This window comes from Geotrypetes seraphini, chromosome 7 (genome assembly GCF_902459505.1).
Source record: "Geotrypetes seraphini chromosome 7, aGeoSer1.1, whole genome shotgun sequence".
Taxonomy (NCBI): Eukaryota; Metazoa; Chordata; class Amphibia; order Gymnophiona; family Dermophiidae; genus Geotrypetes; species Geotrypetes seraphini.
Window position 1 is genome coordinate 64,185,248 of NC_047090.1, and position 16,681 is coordinate 64,201,928.

The 16,681-nt window shown below is 44.7% G+C and overlaps 1 protein-coding gene across 3 annotated transcripts in view; it reads left to right on the forward strand.

Moving 5' to 3' along the window:
- TTLL1 (tubulin tyrosine ligase like 1) overlaps positions 1-16,681 on the forward strand; it is a 155,178-nt gene that overhangs the window by 39,697 nt on the left and 98,800 nt on the right. For 2 of the 3 annotated variants that reach the window (XM_033952517.1, XM_033952516.1), the window contains exon 3: positions 15,959-16,167. In XM_033952517.1, coding sequence (XP_033808408.1) covers positions 15,959-16,167 — 209 coding nt within the window. Of the gene's footprint in view, positions 1-901; positions 1,002-15,958; positions 16,168-16,681 lie in introns of those variants that run through there. The other variant, XM_033952518.1, reaches the window with a different exon arrangement.

Consider the following 16,681-nt stretch of genomic DNA (forward strand, 5'->3'; position numbering starts at 1 on the left):
TAAGATACAGTGGCTGCAATCCTGTAAAACCTGCATCAAGGAAAGGCATACATAGCTGCTGTAACCCTACTGGTCAAGGAGAAGGGAAGCTGTTAACTTTGCTGATAGAACTGCTGCAGCATCAGAGCTGAAGCAGGCCATCTAATGGAGCATAAGTCAATCAATTATTATCCTGGGAGAGCAGGCAGCAACAGAAGGAAGCTTTTCTTGTTCTTTTTATTATGGTCTCTCTGTGTCATGCTGTAGCATGATAATACAACTTTGTCATAAAATATGTAGTATGATAATACCACTTTGTCACATGTTACCACACTCTATACACAAAATGGTCTCTTTTTCTTTCTTTCTTTATACAATACTAGCTCCTCTCTCTCTCTCTCTCTCTTTTTCCTCTCTCCCTTTTTCTTTCTCTTCCTTTCTTTCAAGGTTCAATAAGTATTTTGTATATAGTTTATTATGATAATTGCATTCTTAGTAGAATATGTTCTTTTATCTTATATTCCCAATTATTATATTTAGTTTTGTTGGAGGTAAATTATTTAAGTTTGCTTGAAGTTATGAACTTAAAATAAAAGTGATTTCTTAAATGCATCTATTGGACGGAGTACAAAAGAAAGGACTGAGCCATTTACCTTCAGACAGTGTTAAGTGCAGGACAAAGACATGGCCAGATGCAGAATAAACAAAAGCATGACTGGGTGTGCCAATACCCCTACCCCCCGTTCTGCAAGAAAATCTAATCATGACTTCACCAAGGACAAGACCGTCCTGCTTTATGATGATTGGATGTGATTCCAGAGACTGGCCCTGAGTTTTGATGCATCATGGGGAACCAGCCACGTCTATAAAGCAGGAAGATGTGCCAGTGCTTTCTCTCTTTTTGCTTTTGGATCGCAGGCCTGGAGCAAGCTGCAATATTTCTCATCAACCATGTGCTCGGCCATGTGTTTAACTCTCCAACTAGGCCATGCAGCCTTCTAAGGACTTTTCAACCAGCATTTGTGAGTAAATTTAATCATTTAACCTTAGATAAATTTTGTCGAGTGTATCCTATTATCTTTGCTTCACGATCCTACTGCTTTACCTGCTTGATTTTAATGCTTTTAAATAAATTTTCAGTTTGCTTATAAATGTTCCTTTTATGAAACTGCGACAGCAGTTTTTAGCTCAGAGCCACACTGAATGGCCTGTGCTGCTCCCAACACTCATAGGAACTCAGTGAGCATCGGGACAGTGCAGGCCATTCAACATGGCTCCCCACGCTAGAAACTGCTATTGCAGTTTTGTAAAAGGAGGCTTTAGTTCTTGAATAAATATTCACATAAATTATATATATATATATTGCAGAGCTAAGTTTTAATCAAGCAAGCTAATTTTCCCCATATTAATATTTCTTTATAAGTTATATTCCTCTCTTTGAGAGTGATATAGCTTATTGGTGGAGTCCCATCCATTTAATAATAATTTTGTAACAATGCTTTCAGATACCTAAAATGGTAGAGGAGTTGCCTAATGGTTAGTGCAGTGGGCTTTAATTTAGAGAGCTGCACAGGAACAGGGTTGGCGGGGATCCTGCAGGAATCCTAGGTCCGCGGGAATTGCCCCCTGGCTTGTGGGGATGGAAATAGTTCCTTTGGTGCTCCTGCAGAAGTGTACCTGCATGTCGCCAACTCCTTTGCCCTTAATTCTCTCCAACTGCACTGGCTCTCATCAACAGACCACTGTTAGCACTTCCTGCACACTGCCAGCAACTGACCCAGAAGCCTGACACGTTTTGTTTCAGATGGAAGGCTTCTGGGTCAGCCACTGGCAGCATTTAGGAACCACTGCTGGTGGCCTGTTGAAGAGAAACGCCTGTGAGAAGAAATGCTGCTTGGATCAGCAGGGAAGAGGTGAGGAGATCTGTTGGGACATAAAGGGTGGGAAAGGAGGGAAAGAGAGATGCTACTGGTGGCAGAGGGAAGAGAAAGGGAGAATGGTTGGATATGGGTTTGTGGATAGAGGGAAAGAGAGCTGGTATACATGGGGAAAGGAAGAAAGAGAATTAGTTGGGCATGGTGGTGGAGAGGTGGGAGAGAGAGATGAATGAGGAAGAAATATGGGATATTGTGATAGAGAGGAATGGGTAGGACAGATGGAAAGGGATGCAAAAAGGAGGATTGTTGGATATGGTGGTGGAGGGAAGAGAGGGAGAGATGTGGTATGGCTCTGGAAAGGGGTGATAGGATAAATGTTGGACATAGAGCTGGTGGAGAGGGCCAAAAGTTGCTCCACAGGGGCCGGGGAGGGGGGGAATAAGAGAGGGAGAAATGTTGGGCAAGGCAGTAGAGGAGGTGCTCTGAAGAGATGTGCTCTGAATCCAATCTCGCTCTTTTCTCACTCCCTTTGAATTAAGGGAGAGAGAAGGGGAGACCTGTTGGACATGAGGGTGGAGAAGAGAGAGGAAGAAATACCATGCAGGAGTGAGGAGGGGAAAAAGAGGGAGATGTTGAATCCAGGAGTAGAAGGGAGTAAAGATGCTGTACATTGGGTGGGAAAAGAAATGCTGGATCATGGTAGGATGAACAGAAGAATGAAAGAGAGAAGGGACAGTAAGATGCTGGGAGGGGGGTAGAAGGGACTGGGAGATTTCAGGCTTCAGGGGTGGGAAGGAGAGAAAGAGAGAGCAGATGTTGGGCAGGAAGAGTGAAGGGAGAAGCTGAGAATGGTGGCACCTTGTTAGAGAGCTGGGGGGAGAGGGAGGCCAGGGAAATGAATGAACAAAGGATAGTGATTACGGTGGTTAAAGTATGGTAATTGGGAGTAGACTTAAGAAGAAAGGGAACGGGTGAGAGAAGAGGATGGAAATTTGATAGCTGAAAAGTGAAGAGAAGGGAGAAAGAGGGTAAAATTTGAGTAGACTTAGGTAGAAAAGAAAAAAAGGAGGAAAGGAAGAAAGAGCTAGATGGAAAGGGTAATGTCAGAGGCAGTTGTAATGAGGGAATGGAACAAGATAGGAGAGAGAAGAAACACCAATGGACAGCTACCACTTGAAGAAGAATTTGCAGAAGAAAGGAAAGCAAAAGAAGAGAAACTGCAACCAACTTGATAGAAAAATAAATCTCCAGTTAGAAAATGTTTTTTAAAATGCATTTTATTTTGAATTTATTTACTGAAATATGTTGGTTTTGGGAAATGTGTATAGCAGATGTCTTTGTATTTGTATTGTGTTCAATAGAAAAGGAAACACATTTTTATTTTTATTTCTCCAGTGTTGAAGTATGTTTATTAAAAATGTTTATGTTTATTAAAATTTGATATTCCGCTAAATCTTGCAAAAGTTCTCAGTGGATTACATAAAAATACAAATTTACATCTAAAAAGCAAATTACATCTAAATTATTAAATAAAATAAAAAGGAACTCCATAGTATAAAGAAAAGAGCTAAACTAATTCATATTTAAGATATAGGGCTCCTTTTACAAAGGTGCGCTAGGGCCTTAGGGACTGATTCTCCAAAGTGCGTCCCGATTTTAGGCAGCTGTAGGCGTCCTACAGCTGTCTAATCAGCCAATCGGGATGCACGTTTTTTTAAAAAAATGCTCCCCAGGCAGGCCGCCTATATTGAAGGCGAGGCCCGCAAGACACCTAGGCCCTGATTCTGTATAGGATGCCCGGGAGAGGTGTCCTATTCAGAATCAGCCTACACTAAACCCCGATTCTGTAACCGGCGTCCATGTTACAGACGCTGGTTAGAGAATTGGTTTGATTAGACACGGCCCGCTACACTTATCGCGGCAAGGGATCTCTCTGCCGCTATAAGTATAGCGGGCCACGGCCCCCTGTCCGATCGCTGGCAGGAGGGTGCCCAATCCCTCCTGCCCGAAGACGCACCCTCCCCCCCGAAATATCGATCGCTGGCAGGAAGGTGCCCAATCCCTCCTGCTCGAAGACGCACCCTCCCCCCCGACAATATCGATCGCTGGCAGGAGGGTGCCCAATCCCTCCTGCCCGAAGACGCACCCTCCCCCCCGACAATATCGATCGCTGGCAGGAGGGTGCCCAATCCCTCCTGCCCGAAGACGCACCCTCCCCCTCCGGTGCTAACAACCCCCAAACCTCCACCCCACCAAACTAACGTTTTCTTAAGGCCAGATGGGTCTTGTCCATCCAGCCGGCAGGCACGCCTCATCGAAATGAGGCAGGCCCGCCCCTTCCCGTCCCATCCCGCCGAAGCCTAAGGCCTGATTGGCCCAGGCTCGAGAAGCCTGGACCAATCAGGCCTTAGGCATAGCGGGTCCGCCCATCCCCACTTAATCTAAGGCCTTAGACTTAGTGGGGATGGGCAGACCCGCTATGCCTAAGGCCTGATTGGTCCAGGCTTCTAGAGCCTGGGCCAATCAGGCCTTAGGCTTCGGCGAGATGGGTCGGGAAGGGGCGGGCCCGCCTCATTTCGACAAGGCATGCCTGCCAGCTGGAAGGGCAAGACCCATCTGGCCTTAAGAAAAGGTTAGTTTGGTGGGGTGGAGGTTTGGGGGTTGTTAGTGCCGGGGGGGAGGGTGCGTCTTCGGGCAGGAGGGATTGGGCACCCTCCTGCCAGTGATCGATATTGTCAGGGGGAGGGTGCGTCTTCGGGCAGGAGGGATTGGGCACCCTCCTGCCAGCGATCGGTAGTGTCGGGGTGGGAGGGAGATCGGTAATGTCGGGGGGGGGGTGGTTGGTAGTGTGGGGGGGGGCGATCGGTAGTGTCGGGGGGGTGGGCATCTTCTGGCAGGAGGGTTTGGGCACCCTCCTGCCAGCGATCGGACAGGCCGCGGCCCGCTATACTTATAGCGGCAGAGAGATCCCTTGCCGCAATAAGTATAGCGGCCGCGTCTACTTACAGTGTAGACCAGCATTTTGCTGGCCTACATTTTAAGCGTTTCTTCCTTTACTAGGGAGACGCGTAGGGCCGCCTAGGTTCGCCTAGGTCTCCCTAGGTCTCCGGGTCTCCCTAGGCTCCCGGAGGCGCCTTCAGTATAGGCGGCCTGCCTGGGGAGCATTTTAAAAAACGTGCATCCCGATTGGAGAATCAGGCCCTTAATGCGCGCAATAGCGTGTTAAATTCCTGAGCGCGCTAGCCACAACCGCCTCCTTTTTAGGAGGCGGTAGATTTTCGGTTACTGCGTGCTAAAGCACACGGTAATTTTGTGCGTGCGCTAAAAACCCTAGCGCACCTCGTAAAAGGAGTCCATAGTCATAAACCAATCACACACACCCACACACACAAAAAAAAATAAATTATGGGTCAGTTGCCTGTGAATACCCTAAATTAATGAATATGTTCATTTTGTTTAGAATTAGTACCAAAAACCTTTTGGAAAAAATAGGTTTTCAATAATTTTGTAAATGTCTTGTGGTTTAATTCATTACGAATATTTTGCAGTTGATTCCATTGACTAGGTGCCAAATAGAAAAATGCCTTATTACATTGATTCCCCTTTTGTCCTATATACTGATTTGAGGGCTAATCTATTATCCTGTAAAGATCTTAATGTTCGATTTGGAGTATAAAGAATAGTCAGTGATTGCAGATAACAAGGTTCAGAAGTATGTAATGCTTTATGTGTCAGTAACAATACCTTGAACCTAATTCTATAAACAACTGCTAACCAATGATATTATAAGAAGAGAGGAGTGACGATCAAATTTTATTATGTGCCCCAACAGCTTCAGTGCCGCATTTTGTAAAATTTGCAATCGCCTTGCTGAAGTTAACTTTTGTCTTCTTATTTTTATTTCTAATTTGTGACTCCTTGTTCTGTATTTGGTGAGGGTCTGGCAACGTGATAGTAATTGCAGGAGGTGAGCTTGGAGGAAAGGGAATCAGGGGGGCTCTCCTTTATTTTCTGCCCTGGGCACCAGCATGTCCAACACTGGCCCTGACCTTTGCTAAAGCTGGTGGAGATCCCTAAGTTTTACCATCCAAGGACCTCCTCCAGTGATGGCTGGAACTTCCTTCTATCAAGCATGGCAGTCACTGGCAGTATCCTTGAGCAACTGAGGTGCCAGCATCTGTGGCTTAGGATTAGGGATGTTGCTGCTGCCTGCCAAGCTTGGTAAAAGAGAGTTTTGACCACCTTTGGAGGAAGTCTTCAGCTGACATAGCTTGAGGATCCTTATCAGCTAGAGTGTTTATATTTTATATTTACATTAGAGTCTCTGGCAGAAACCCATTTACAAAGTATGCTTTCTTCCCAATTAATATTTTCAAATTAAGTGTATTTGCTTATTTGTAAATTGATCTCTACCAGAGCCTCTAACTTACTTCAGTAGCATAATAAAATGAAATAACTGCTTCTGAAATTTTGGGGGGACAGGTGGGGATGGAAGAGATTACATGCGAGGTCAGACAGGGTTCAGTTTGATTTCAGCGAGGTCAGATGGAGATGGATTTGATTCCAGTGGGGTTGGGTTTGATTTTTGTCCACGTGCAACTCTATACTTTGATCTTGGTGAGCTGGTTTTGATTCCTACTGCAGCTCCTTTTTTTTTTTTTTTTTTTTAATTCTTTATTCATTTTCAAACTTTCATCAAGTGTACAAAAATTTATAATAAATAAAATAAATCTAAGCACTTGTGCATCTTATCATTATATCTTATAATTAAAAATATAACCCTCCCCCTCCCACCCTCAAATCCCTCTAATTATTATATTTTCATATAATGGAAACCCACCCCCCACCCAACCCTAAATCTTACATAATTAATAGAAAATTAATAGAAAAATGGCATCAATCATGACAAAATGGCTCCCAAATTTTAATAAAATTTTTATAATTTCCATTCTATACCGCTATTGATCTTTCCTTTTGATCTTGGGCAAGTCACCTAACTCTCCATTGCCCTAGGTACAAAAACTTAAGACTGTGAGCCCACTAGGGACAGAGAAAGTACCTGCATATGTGTACAGTACTACATATATCTAGTGCCATCAACTTTTGAGTCCTAGCAACTTGATGAATATCATCAAGTTTTCATGATGGAATACAGAAGTAGATTGCCAGGCCTTTCTTCTGCGCAGTATAATTTTTTATTATTATTATTATTTATTTTTCTACAATTTTCAAATTTCATCAAGCGAAATACATACAACTTGAATAGATCAATATAACATACTTATACTCAGGAAAAATAACTAATTATTGGATATTTAGTCCACAATATTTAAGGAGATCAACAGGAAATAATTCAAATAAAGTAGTACAAAATACTGAGAAGCAGCATAACTCTGTGTTACCTACTGCTGGTATAGCAAGCTAAGTACTATCTGCCACAATTGCTATTCCTTCTCTCAATTCAATAAATTCCAGCAACTGTTTGGGTTCAAAAAATAAGTAACTCTTATCTTGATAAGTAATAAAACATTTTACAGGAAATTTGAAGTGAAATATTCCTCCCAAAGCCAGGACTCTTGGCCTTAATACCAAGAACTCCTTTCTTCGCTTCTGGGACTTTTGAGACATATCAGGAAATAAACGAATTTTGGCCCCAAAAAACTGATCATTCAAATGACGAAAATATAAACACATAACATAATCACGGTCATTTTCCAAAGCTAAAGTAACTAGTAGAGTTCTTCTCTCAGTTACCACCTCCAGTGAACTCTCTAGGAATGTTGTCAAATCTAGTTCCCCCTTTTGATTTTCAATAGGAGTAGAGACTTTCATAGTACTTTTAAGCTGCAAGTAATTAACTCTTACAATTGGAGGTAAATTATCCGGAGGGATGCACAATATTTCCCTAAAGTATTTCCTAACCATTTCCATAGGAGAAATCACTGGAGATTTAGGAAAGTTCAAAAGTCTCAAATTATTCTTCCTCAGCTGATTTTCAAATCTCTCCATTTCCCTTGCCATATAAACGCTTTCTTTTAGTAATCCAAAATTTATTTGTTCAATTTCGGAGAGTTTTGTCTCTTGTTTCTCTAAATTCTCTTTCATTTGAACAATATTTACCCCTTGTTGCTCAAGCTTGGAAAAGACTTCCATAATCAGTAGATAAAGTAGTACTAACTAATTTAAGGTTAGCATTCATCACCGATAAAGCTTGCCATAGTGCCTCCATATCAATCTTTGCGGGTCTCTCCAACGCTCCAAACTGCAAGCTGACTCCTCCTTAAGCACCTTCCACCTGCAATCCGGTGTGGGGTAAATGTTCTTTCCCAAACTCGCCTTCTTCCACCAAGGCTCGAGCTGTCCTCCCTCCCACTGGAAAAAGATGCCTCCATCTCAAGGTATGACTTCTCCAGCTCTCCCACTACCGGTGCACTTCCGGGTTGAAGTGGCACCATCCGCTGTTCAGAGCTCAAAGAAGCTTCTTCTCCCTGCACGGGGTCACCCGAGAATCCCGGGTTTCCTCCCAAGGTAGGTCGCACCGACTCGCCTGAGCGGGAGAACACCTCCGCCAAAGTCGCCTGGACCATCCGCTGCTGGGTTCCCGTCGCCGCCGGAGGGTTAATGCGGGTCGTGCCCTTTCTCTTCCCCATTCCAAACTAGGGGGAAGATCGTGCTGCCAGATCGTCGTGGCTCAATAGCAGAGCCTCCTCTCAGGCGTCCGCTTCTGACGCCATCTTTAATTGATCTCCTCCTCTCTGTGCAGTATAAATTTGATGTTGTTGCATTAAACACGATCCTCCGCCTTCAACACTACCCATCTGCTGCTGCCCAGATGGGTGGTACATCGTTAGTATGACATCTCCACTAAAGGAGGAAGGTCAGGATCCAGATGCATCCATACTTGGATGATTGACTGATCAGAGCCCAGTTCAAATTGGAAGGGAAACAAGTGGTCTGCCTCTTACAACATCTGGGTTGGACAGTCAACTTCAAGAAGAGTCACTTGGAACCAACTCCATGCCTGGAGTACCTAAGGATCTGTTTCAGCATGACAGAAGGTTGTGTCCTTCTTCCTAAGCAGAAGCTCAGGAAATAAATTTCGGACCTCTTGACAATGCAGCTTCTTCAATTTGGCACTACCTCCAGGTTCTGAGGCAATGGCAGCAGCCATAGAAATGGTGCCTTGGGTGAACGTATATATGCAACCTCTCCAGGATTCCCTAGTGTCCTGCTGGTCCCCACAGACATTCTTGCTCCAGTGACCACTTCCCTGGACAGTGGAGTCGCAAAAGAGCTTGCATTGGTGGCTCTGCCCAGACTAGCTGTCAAAGGGTGTGCCTCTTCAAATATGTTTTGTGACTTTGATAACAGCTTTTATGGATGGAATGGCAGTTGCAACAGTCATCTGGTTCAGGGCTGATGGGCCATCGACTGGAGCTATGAGCCATTTGTCTGGCGTTGTACACAATGGAAAAATCCCTAGAAGGCAAGGCACTCAGAGTGTTTTCGGATAATGCCATTGCAGTAGCTTATGTGAACTATCAGGGAGGCACCAGGAGTACTCCCTTACATATGGAGACCTAGATGTTATTTCAGTGGGCAGAAGCTTGTCTACTGGCACTCTCAGCAGCTCATGTAGCTGGAGTGGAGAATGTACAAACCTATTATCTCAGCCATCAGACCTTGGACCTAGGAGAGTGGTCTTGTCCTAGAAGGAATTTGGCCGCAGTGTTTGGCATTGAGGTAGCCCGATGATGGATCTCATGGACTCTGCCACAAGCAAGAAGGTAGATAGCTTGTCCAGCCGATGATTCGAGCCCGGAAGCACCGGTTTGGATGTCTTGGTTCAACCGAGGGCAGAGGAAAGGCTGTTATACGTATTCCCTCCATGGTCCATGAGAGGACAAATCATCCACAAAATAGTGAATCACCCAAGTTTTGTGGTCCTAGTGGCTCTGGATTGTCTCCTTTGACCATGGTACACAGATCTCATTCGTCTCCAAAGGGACAAGAGCTTCAACTTTCCAGTTCATTTGGATCTACTTAGTCAGGATCTAGTCCAAGGGGAGTGTGTGGTGCAATGGTTAGAGGTACAGTCTCAGCACCCAGAGGTTGTGGGTTCAAATCCCTTGTGACCCTGGGCAAGAATTTGAGTTACAAAAATGGGATGTGTTTAAGAGCTCCTTTGTGTTAGTGCTGGTTACATGCAGACTGGTGGGTTGTTAGTTCCATCTAAGTTTTTTTTTAATGCTATTTATTAATAGTATTTATTATATTTATTACAGAGTAGAACAGAATTGATTTGTTGGGGAGGTTCCCTGTATTCTGACTTCGTAGTTTTTAAAGTTATAGTGGTGATCAACTGCTTTGGCACAAACTAAAGGTAGCAGTGCCATCCACTGGGGAAGGAGGCAGAGCTGAAAGATGTGATTGACATTCTTCTGTAAACAGTTTGTGGAAAGAGGGAAATCACCTATCGTTCGGAATCCTTTGCTCTTCTACTACAAAGAAAATTACTGAGGTAAGAACCTTTATCCTAGGACAGGCAGGTATTCTCACATATGGGTGACGTCATTGACGGAGCCCGGATGCGGACGCCTCACAAGCAGAGTTGCTTGAAGAAACTCGAAGTTTCGAGTCGCCCACACCGCGCATGCGCGAGTGCCTTCCCGCCCAGCACAGGGCGCGTCTCCTCAGTTCTTAGTTTTCCGTGGAGCCGAGAAGTCCGTCTTTGACTCTCTGCGTTTAACTTCGTTCACTTTTTGCCTTCTCTCAACCGCGGTTAGTGTTTTTGTCTTCACGAATTGCTATTTTATTTTATTTCTTTTATTTTAGTTTAAAAAAAAAAATTTTTCTTCTTCCGTTTGTTTGCCGGGACTGGCCGCTTGGCCGCAGCCCGCGGGCTTCGACTTTGCGGCGGCTATTTTTCCACCTATGTCCCGGCCTGCTACAGGTTTTAAGAGGTGTAGCAAGTGTCAGTGCACTATCTCTCTCACGGACCCTCACAGACACTGCCTCAAGCAACAAAGTTCATGATCTGCAAGCCCTGATATTAGAGGCAGATCTAGATATTGTTGCTATCACAGAGACATGGTTCAGTGAATCACATGGATGGGATGCAAACATACCGGGATATAATCTTTTTAGGAAGGACAGAGATGGTCATAAAGGTGGAGGAGTAGCTCTCTATGTAAAGATCAATATCCAAGCGACCGAAATGCAAGGGACCTGGGGAGAGGAAGAAGCGATATGGATTGCTCTGAAAAGAGAAGATGGAACTTCTATCTACGTGGGTGTAGTCTACAGACCTCCGACTCAATCGCAGCAAATTGATAAGGATCTGATTGTGGATATCCAAAAGTTTGGAAGGAAAGAGGAGGTTCTGCTGTTGGGAGATTTCAACCTGCCGGATGCGGACTGGAATGTTCCGTCTGCGGAATCGGAAAGAAGTAGGGAGATTGTGGATGCCTTTCAAGAGGCTCTGCTCAGACAAATGGTGACGGAACCCACAAGGGAAAAAGCGGTATTGGATCTGGTCCTCACAAATGGAGAGAGTATCTCTAATGTTCGAGTGGGTGCTCACCTGGGTAGTAGCGATCATCAAACGGTTTGGTTTGATATAACGGCTAAAGTGGAGAGCGGCCGCACGATACTTAAAGTCCTAGATTTCAAACGTACGGACTTTAATGCAATGGGAAAGTACCTGAAGAAAGAGCTGTTAGGATGGGAGGACATAAGAGAAGTGGAAAGACAGTGGTCTAAGCTGAAAGGAGCGATAAAAATGGCTACGGACCTTTATGTGAAGAAAATCAATAAAAACAAAAGAAAAAGGAAGCCGATATGGTTCTCCAACCTAGTGGCTGAGAAAATAAAGGCGAAAGAGTTGGCGTTCATGAAATATAAAAAAACCCAAGAAGAGGAGAGCAGAAAGGACTACAGGGTGAAACTGAAAGAAGCCAAGAGAGAGATACGTTTGGCGAAGGCACAGGCGGAAGAACAAATGGCTAAAAATGTAAAAAAGGGAGATAAAAATTTTTTCAGATATATTAGTGAAAGGAGGAAGATAAAAAATGGAATTGCTAGGCTAAAAGATGCTGGGAACAAATATGTGGAGAGTGATGAGGAGAAAGCAAATGTGCTAAACAAATACTTCTGTTCTGTGTTCACAGAAGAAAATCCTGGAGAAGGACCGAGATTGTCCGGCAAAGTTACACGAGAAAATGGAGTAGATTCTGCGCCGTTCACGGAGGAGGGTGTTTATGAGCAACTTGAAAAACTGAAGGTGGACAAAGCGATGGGACCAGACGGGATCCATCCCAGGATACTAAGGGAACTCAGAGAGGTTCTGGCGTGTCCTATTAAAGACTTGTTCAACAAATCTCTGGAGACGGGAGTGATTCCTGGGGATTGGAGGAGAGCGGATGTGGTCCCTATTCATAAAAGTGGTCACAGGGATGAAGCAGGAAACTACAGGCCGGTGAGCCTCACTTCAGTTGTTGGAAAAATAATGGAAGTGTTGCTGAAAGAAAGGATAGTGTATTTCCTTGAATCTAATGGGTTACAGGATCCGAGGCAACATGGCTTTACAAAAGGTAAATCGTGCCAAACGAACCTGATTGAATTTTTTGATTGGGTGACCAGAGAGCTGGATCGAGGACATATGCTAGATGTAATTTATTTGGATTTCAGCAAAGCCTTTGATACAGTTCCTCATAGGAGGCTGTTGAACAAACTTGAAGGGCTAAAGTTAGGACCCAAAGTGGTGAACTGGGTCAGAAACTGGCTGTCGGACAGACGCCAGAGGGTGGTGGTTAATGGAAGTCGCTCGAAGGAAGGAAAGGTGACTAGTGGAGTCCCTCAGGGTTCGGTGCTGGGGCCAATCCTGTTCAATATGTATGTAAGTGACATTGCTGAAGGGTTAGAAGGAAAAGTGTGCCTTTTTGCAGATGATACCAAGATTTGTAACAGAGTAGACACCGAAGAGGGAGTGGAAAATATGAAAAAGGATCTGCAAAAGTTAGAGGAATGGTCTAATGCCTGGCAACTAAAATTCAATGCAAAGAAATGCAGAGTAATGCATTTGGGGATTAATAATAGGAAGGAACCGTATATGCTGGGAGGAGAGAAGCTGATATGCACGGACGGGGAGAGGGACCTCGGGGTGATAGTGTCCAAAGATCTAAAGGCGAAAAAACAGTGTGACAAGGCAGTGGCTGCTGCCAGAAGGATTCTGGGCTGTATAAAGAGAGGCGTAGTCAGTAGAAGAAAGAAGGTGTTGATGCCCCTGTACAGGTCATTGGTGAGGCCCCACTTGGAGTATTGTGTTCAGTTTTGGAGACCGTATCTGGCGAAAGACGTAAAAAGACTTGAGGCGGTCCAGAGGAGGGCGACGAAAATGATAGGAGGCTTGCACCAGAAGACATATGAGGAGAGACTGGAAGCCCTGAATATGTATACCCTAGAGGAAAGGAGAGACAGGGGAGATATGATTCAGACGTTCAAATACTTAAAGGGTATTAACGTAGAACAAAATCTTTTCCAGAGAAAGGAAAATGGTAAAACCAGAGGACATAATTTGAGGTTGAGGGGTGGTAGATTCAGGGGCAATGTTAGGAAATTCTACTTTACGGAGAGGGTGGTGGATGCCTGGAATGCGCTCCCGGGAGAGGTGGTGGAGAGTAAAACTGTGACTGAGTTCAAAGAAGCGTGGGATGAACACAGAAGATTTAGAATCAGAAAATAATATTAAAGATTGAACTAGGCCAGTTACTGGGCAGACTTGTACGGTCTGTGTCTGTGTATGGCCGTTTGGAGGAGGATGGGCAGGGGAGGGCTTCAATGGCTGGGAGGGTGTAGATGGGCTGGAGTAAGTCTTAACAGAGATTTCGGCAGTTGGACCGGTTAAAGCTTTGGATTCTCGCCCAGAAATAGCTAAGAAGAAAAAAAAAAAAAAAAAAAAAATTTTTAAATTGAATCAGGTTGGGCAGACTGGATGGACCATTCGGGTCTTTATCTGCCGTCATCTACTATGTTACTATGTTACTATGTATGTTACTATGCCTTGGGCCGAAACATCATCCTAGATTGTGCCTGCCTTGCCAAACACTTCAGCCTCGTGCTTTCAAGCGTCATTGCATTCTGGTGGACAAATTTTTCGATATAGAGTCTCCTGCTGATTCCTCGACTTCGAAAGCGTCTTCAGCCTCGACTTTCATCGAGGCTCCTTCTGCACCTACTGCTTCCACCTCGAGCCTCATCAGACCTTCGTCATTTGCAGCGGCTCTTGCTTCGACGTCATCTGCTGTATCTTCCCCTGTTTCCTCAGGTCAGATAGCTCAGCAGTCGGTTCCACCGGTGGTGATTAAAGTGGCCAAGACTTCTAAGTTGAAACACACTCACACTACTTCGAAGGAACCTCCAGTCAAGGCAGGTGGTCCGGTTTCAGACACGGATCCATCCTTGCCGGCTTCTTTCCAGACCATGTTAGAGAAGCAGTTTATTCAGTTCCTTACTAACATGGGAACTAAACTGCTTCCTCTTATCCAGCCTGGGCATTCAGCAGACTCCCGCGAGGTCAAGCCGCTTCCTATGCCCCAGTCTGAGCTTCCACACTCTTTGCAGGGAGCAGAGTCTCTGTGAGTGTCTGGTCTGCCATCCAAGCACGAAAAGCAAGGAGCAGATTCTTTGCGAGTGCATCAACGAGAATCCTCACACTCTAAACAAGGAGCAGTCTTTGAGAGTGCATCGAGGTTCCTCCACCAAGCCTCTGGAGCTTCGATCTACAGCCTCTAGCCCTATTCATACAACGGCATCAGCTGCTTATGTCTCCAAGGCAAAATCTCTTCGATCTTCGAGATCTAGTTCCAGACACAGTTCTCATCACCATTCGAATTCGAGGCCTTCATCGAGGCATTCTTCCAGGCATCGTTCTTCTCAGGATAGACCATCTTCCTCGAAACCTTGATGTACTCCAACCTCAACCAGACCACCGACTCCTTGTTCGAGGTCTCCGATGCCGGACCTCGAGGATGTTCCGGTCTCCATTGCCTCGTCCAAGTCACCAGGTTCCTTTGATGCCTTTTTCCATGCTGAAGCTTCTTCTTCAACACAGGCTGCTTCGACGTCCTCGAGTCCTTCTCGAGGCAAAGCATTGGCAGATCAGCTATCTTTCTCATCTTTCTTGCGACAGATGGCTGTAGACTTGGATGTTCAATTGGGGTCACTCGGAGAAATTGAAAGGGGACAGGTTTAGAACAAATGCTAGAAAATTCTTTTTTACGCAGAAGGTGGTAGACACATGGAACGCGCTTCCGAAGGAAGTGATAGGCCAGAACTCTGTACAGGGATTCAAGAAGGGTTTGGATAGGTTCCTGGAGGATAAAGGGGTACAGATAGAACTTGAGGTAGGTTATAGAAGTGGTCAGAAACCACTTCACAGGTCGCAGACCTGATGGGCCGCCGCGGGAGTGGACCGCTGGGCGAGATGGACCTCGGTCTGACCCAGTGGAGGCAACTTCTTATGTTCTTATGTTGTAAGGCTGCTACTTGGTCCTTGGTTCATACCTTCACTTCTCACTATTGTCTGGATACTTTCTCCAGACGGGATGGACAGTTTGGCCAAACAGTATTACAAAATTTATTCTCCTAAATTGCCAACACTCCCACCATCCCATTCTGATTAGCTTGGAGGTCACCCTTATGTGAGAATACCTGCCTGCTTGTCCTGGGATAAAGCACAGTTACTTACCGTAACAGGTATTATCCAGGGACAGCAGGCAGCTATTGTCACAACCCACCCACCTCCCCTGGTTGGCTTCTCTGCTAGCTATCTGAACTAAGGAGACAAGCCATGTGCTAGGCGGGAAGGCACTCGCGCATGCGCGGTGCGGGCGACTCGAAACTTCGAGTTTCTTCAAGCAAGTCTGCTTGTGAGGCGTCCGCATCCGGGCTCCGTCGATGACGTTATCCATATGTGAGAATAGCTGCCTGCTGTCCCTGGATAACACCTGTTACGGTAAGTAACTGTGCTTTTTTTCCCATCTGTTTATGCTACTGACTAAATGACTCATTTTGAAATTTTTTTCTTAAATTTGGTTCTTCAGGATGAGCATTCAGACCATTCGAAATGTTTTCAGTGTGGAGAATGGTTATCGTCTTTCCGATGATCAAATTGTCAACCATTTCCCAAATCACTATGAACTTACAAGAAAGGACTTGATGGTAAAAAATATAAAAAGATACAGGAAAGAACAAGAAAAAGAAGGAAGTCCTCTAGCAGAAAAGGATGAAAATGGAAAATATATCTACTTAGGTATACATTGAAATTTTTAACATTATTTTTGCTTTTGACTAAAGAAATACAATTACAGATATTTTTTCCCTTTATAGCTAGCAAATCAGGCAGGCTGTAGTATTCTACAAAGACAAAATAAGAGCACTATCTTGATAAGTTATCATTTTTGGAACCCACCAAGAACAAGTTTTTGAAGATTGGTAGAATGCAAATCTGTTAAATTGAATGTTTCATCAGATTTCTGTCACCATCAAACAATTCAGTAAGGAACACAAGGGGGCTGCAGACCTAGGTTGTACATTAGCAGAGAGCAGAAGCCAAACGCAAAACTGCCGTACATACAGCACTTGGTTGCCCTTGCTGCTCTCTGGCTTTCTACTGTCTTCTTGCCTTCAGCCTGTTCTCCAAGTAGTCTCCCCAGCTGCCTCAGAGTATGTCCTTCCTTTCTTCTCCCCATGGTCTGTCATCTCTCCATCCATCCCTCTTCCTGATCTGGCATCTCTCCTTTCATGTTTCTAACCCAGTCTGCATC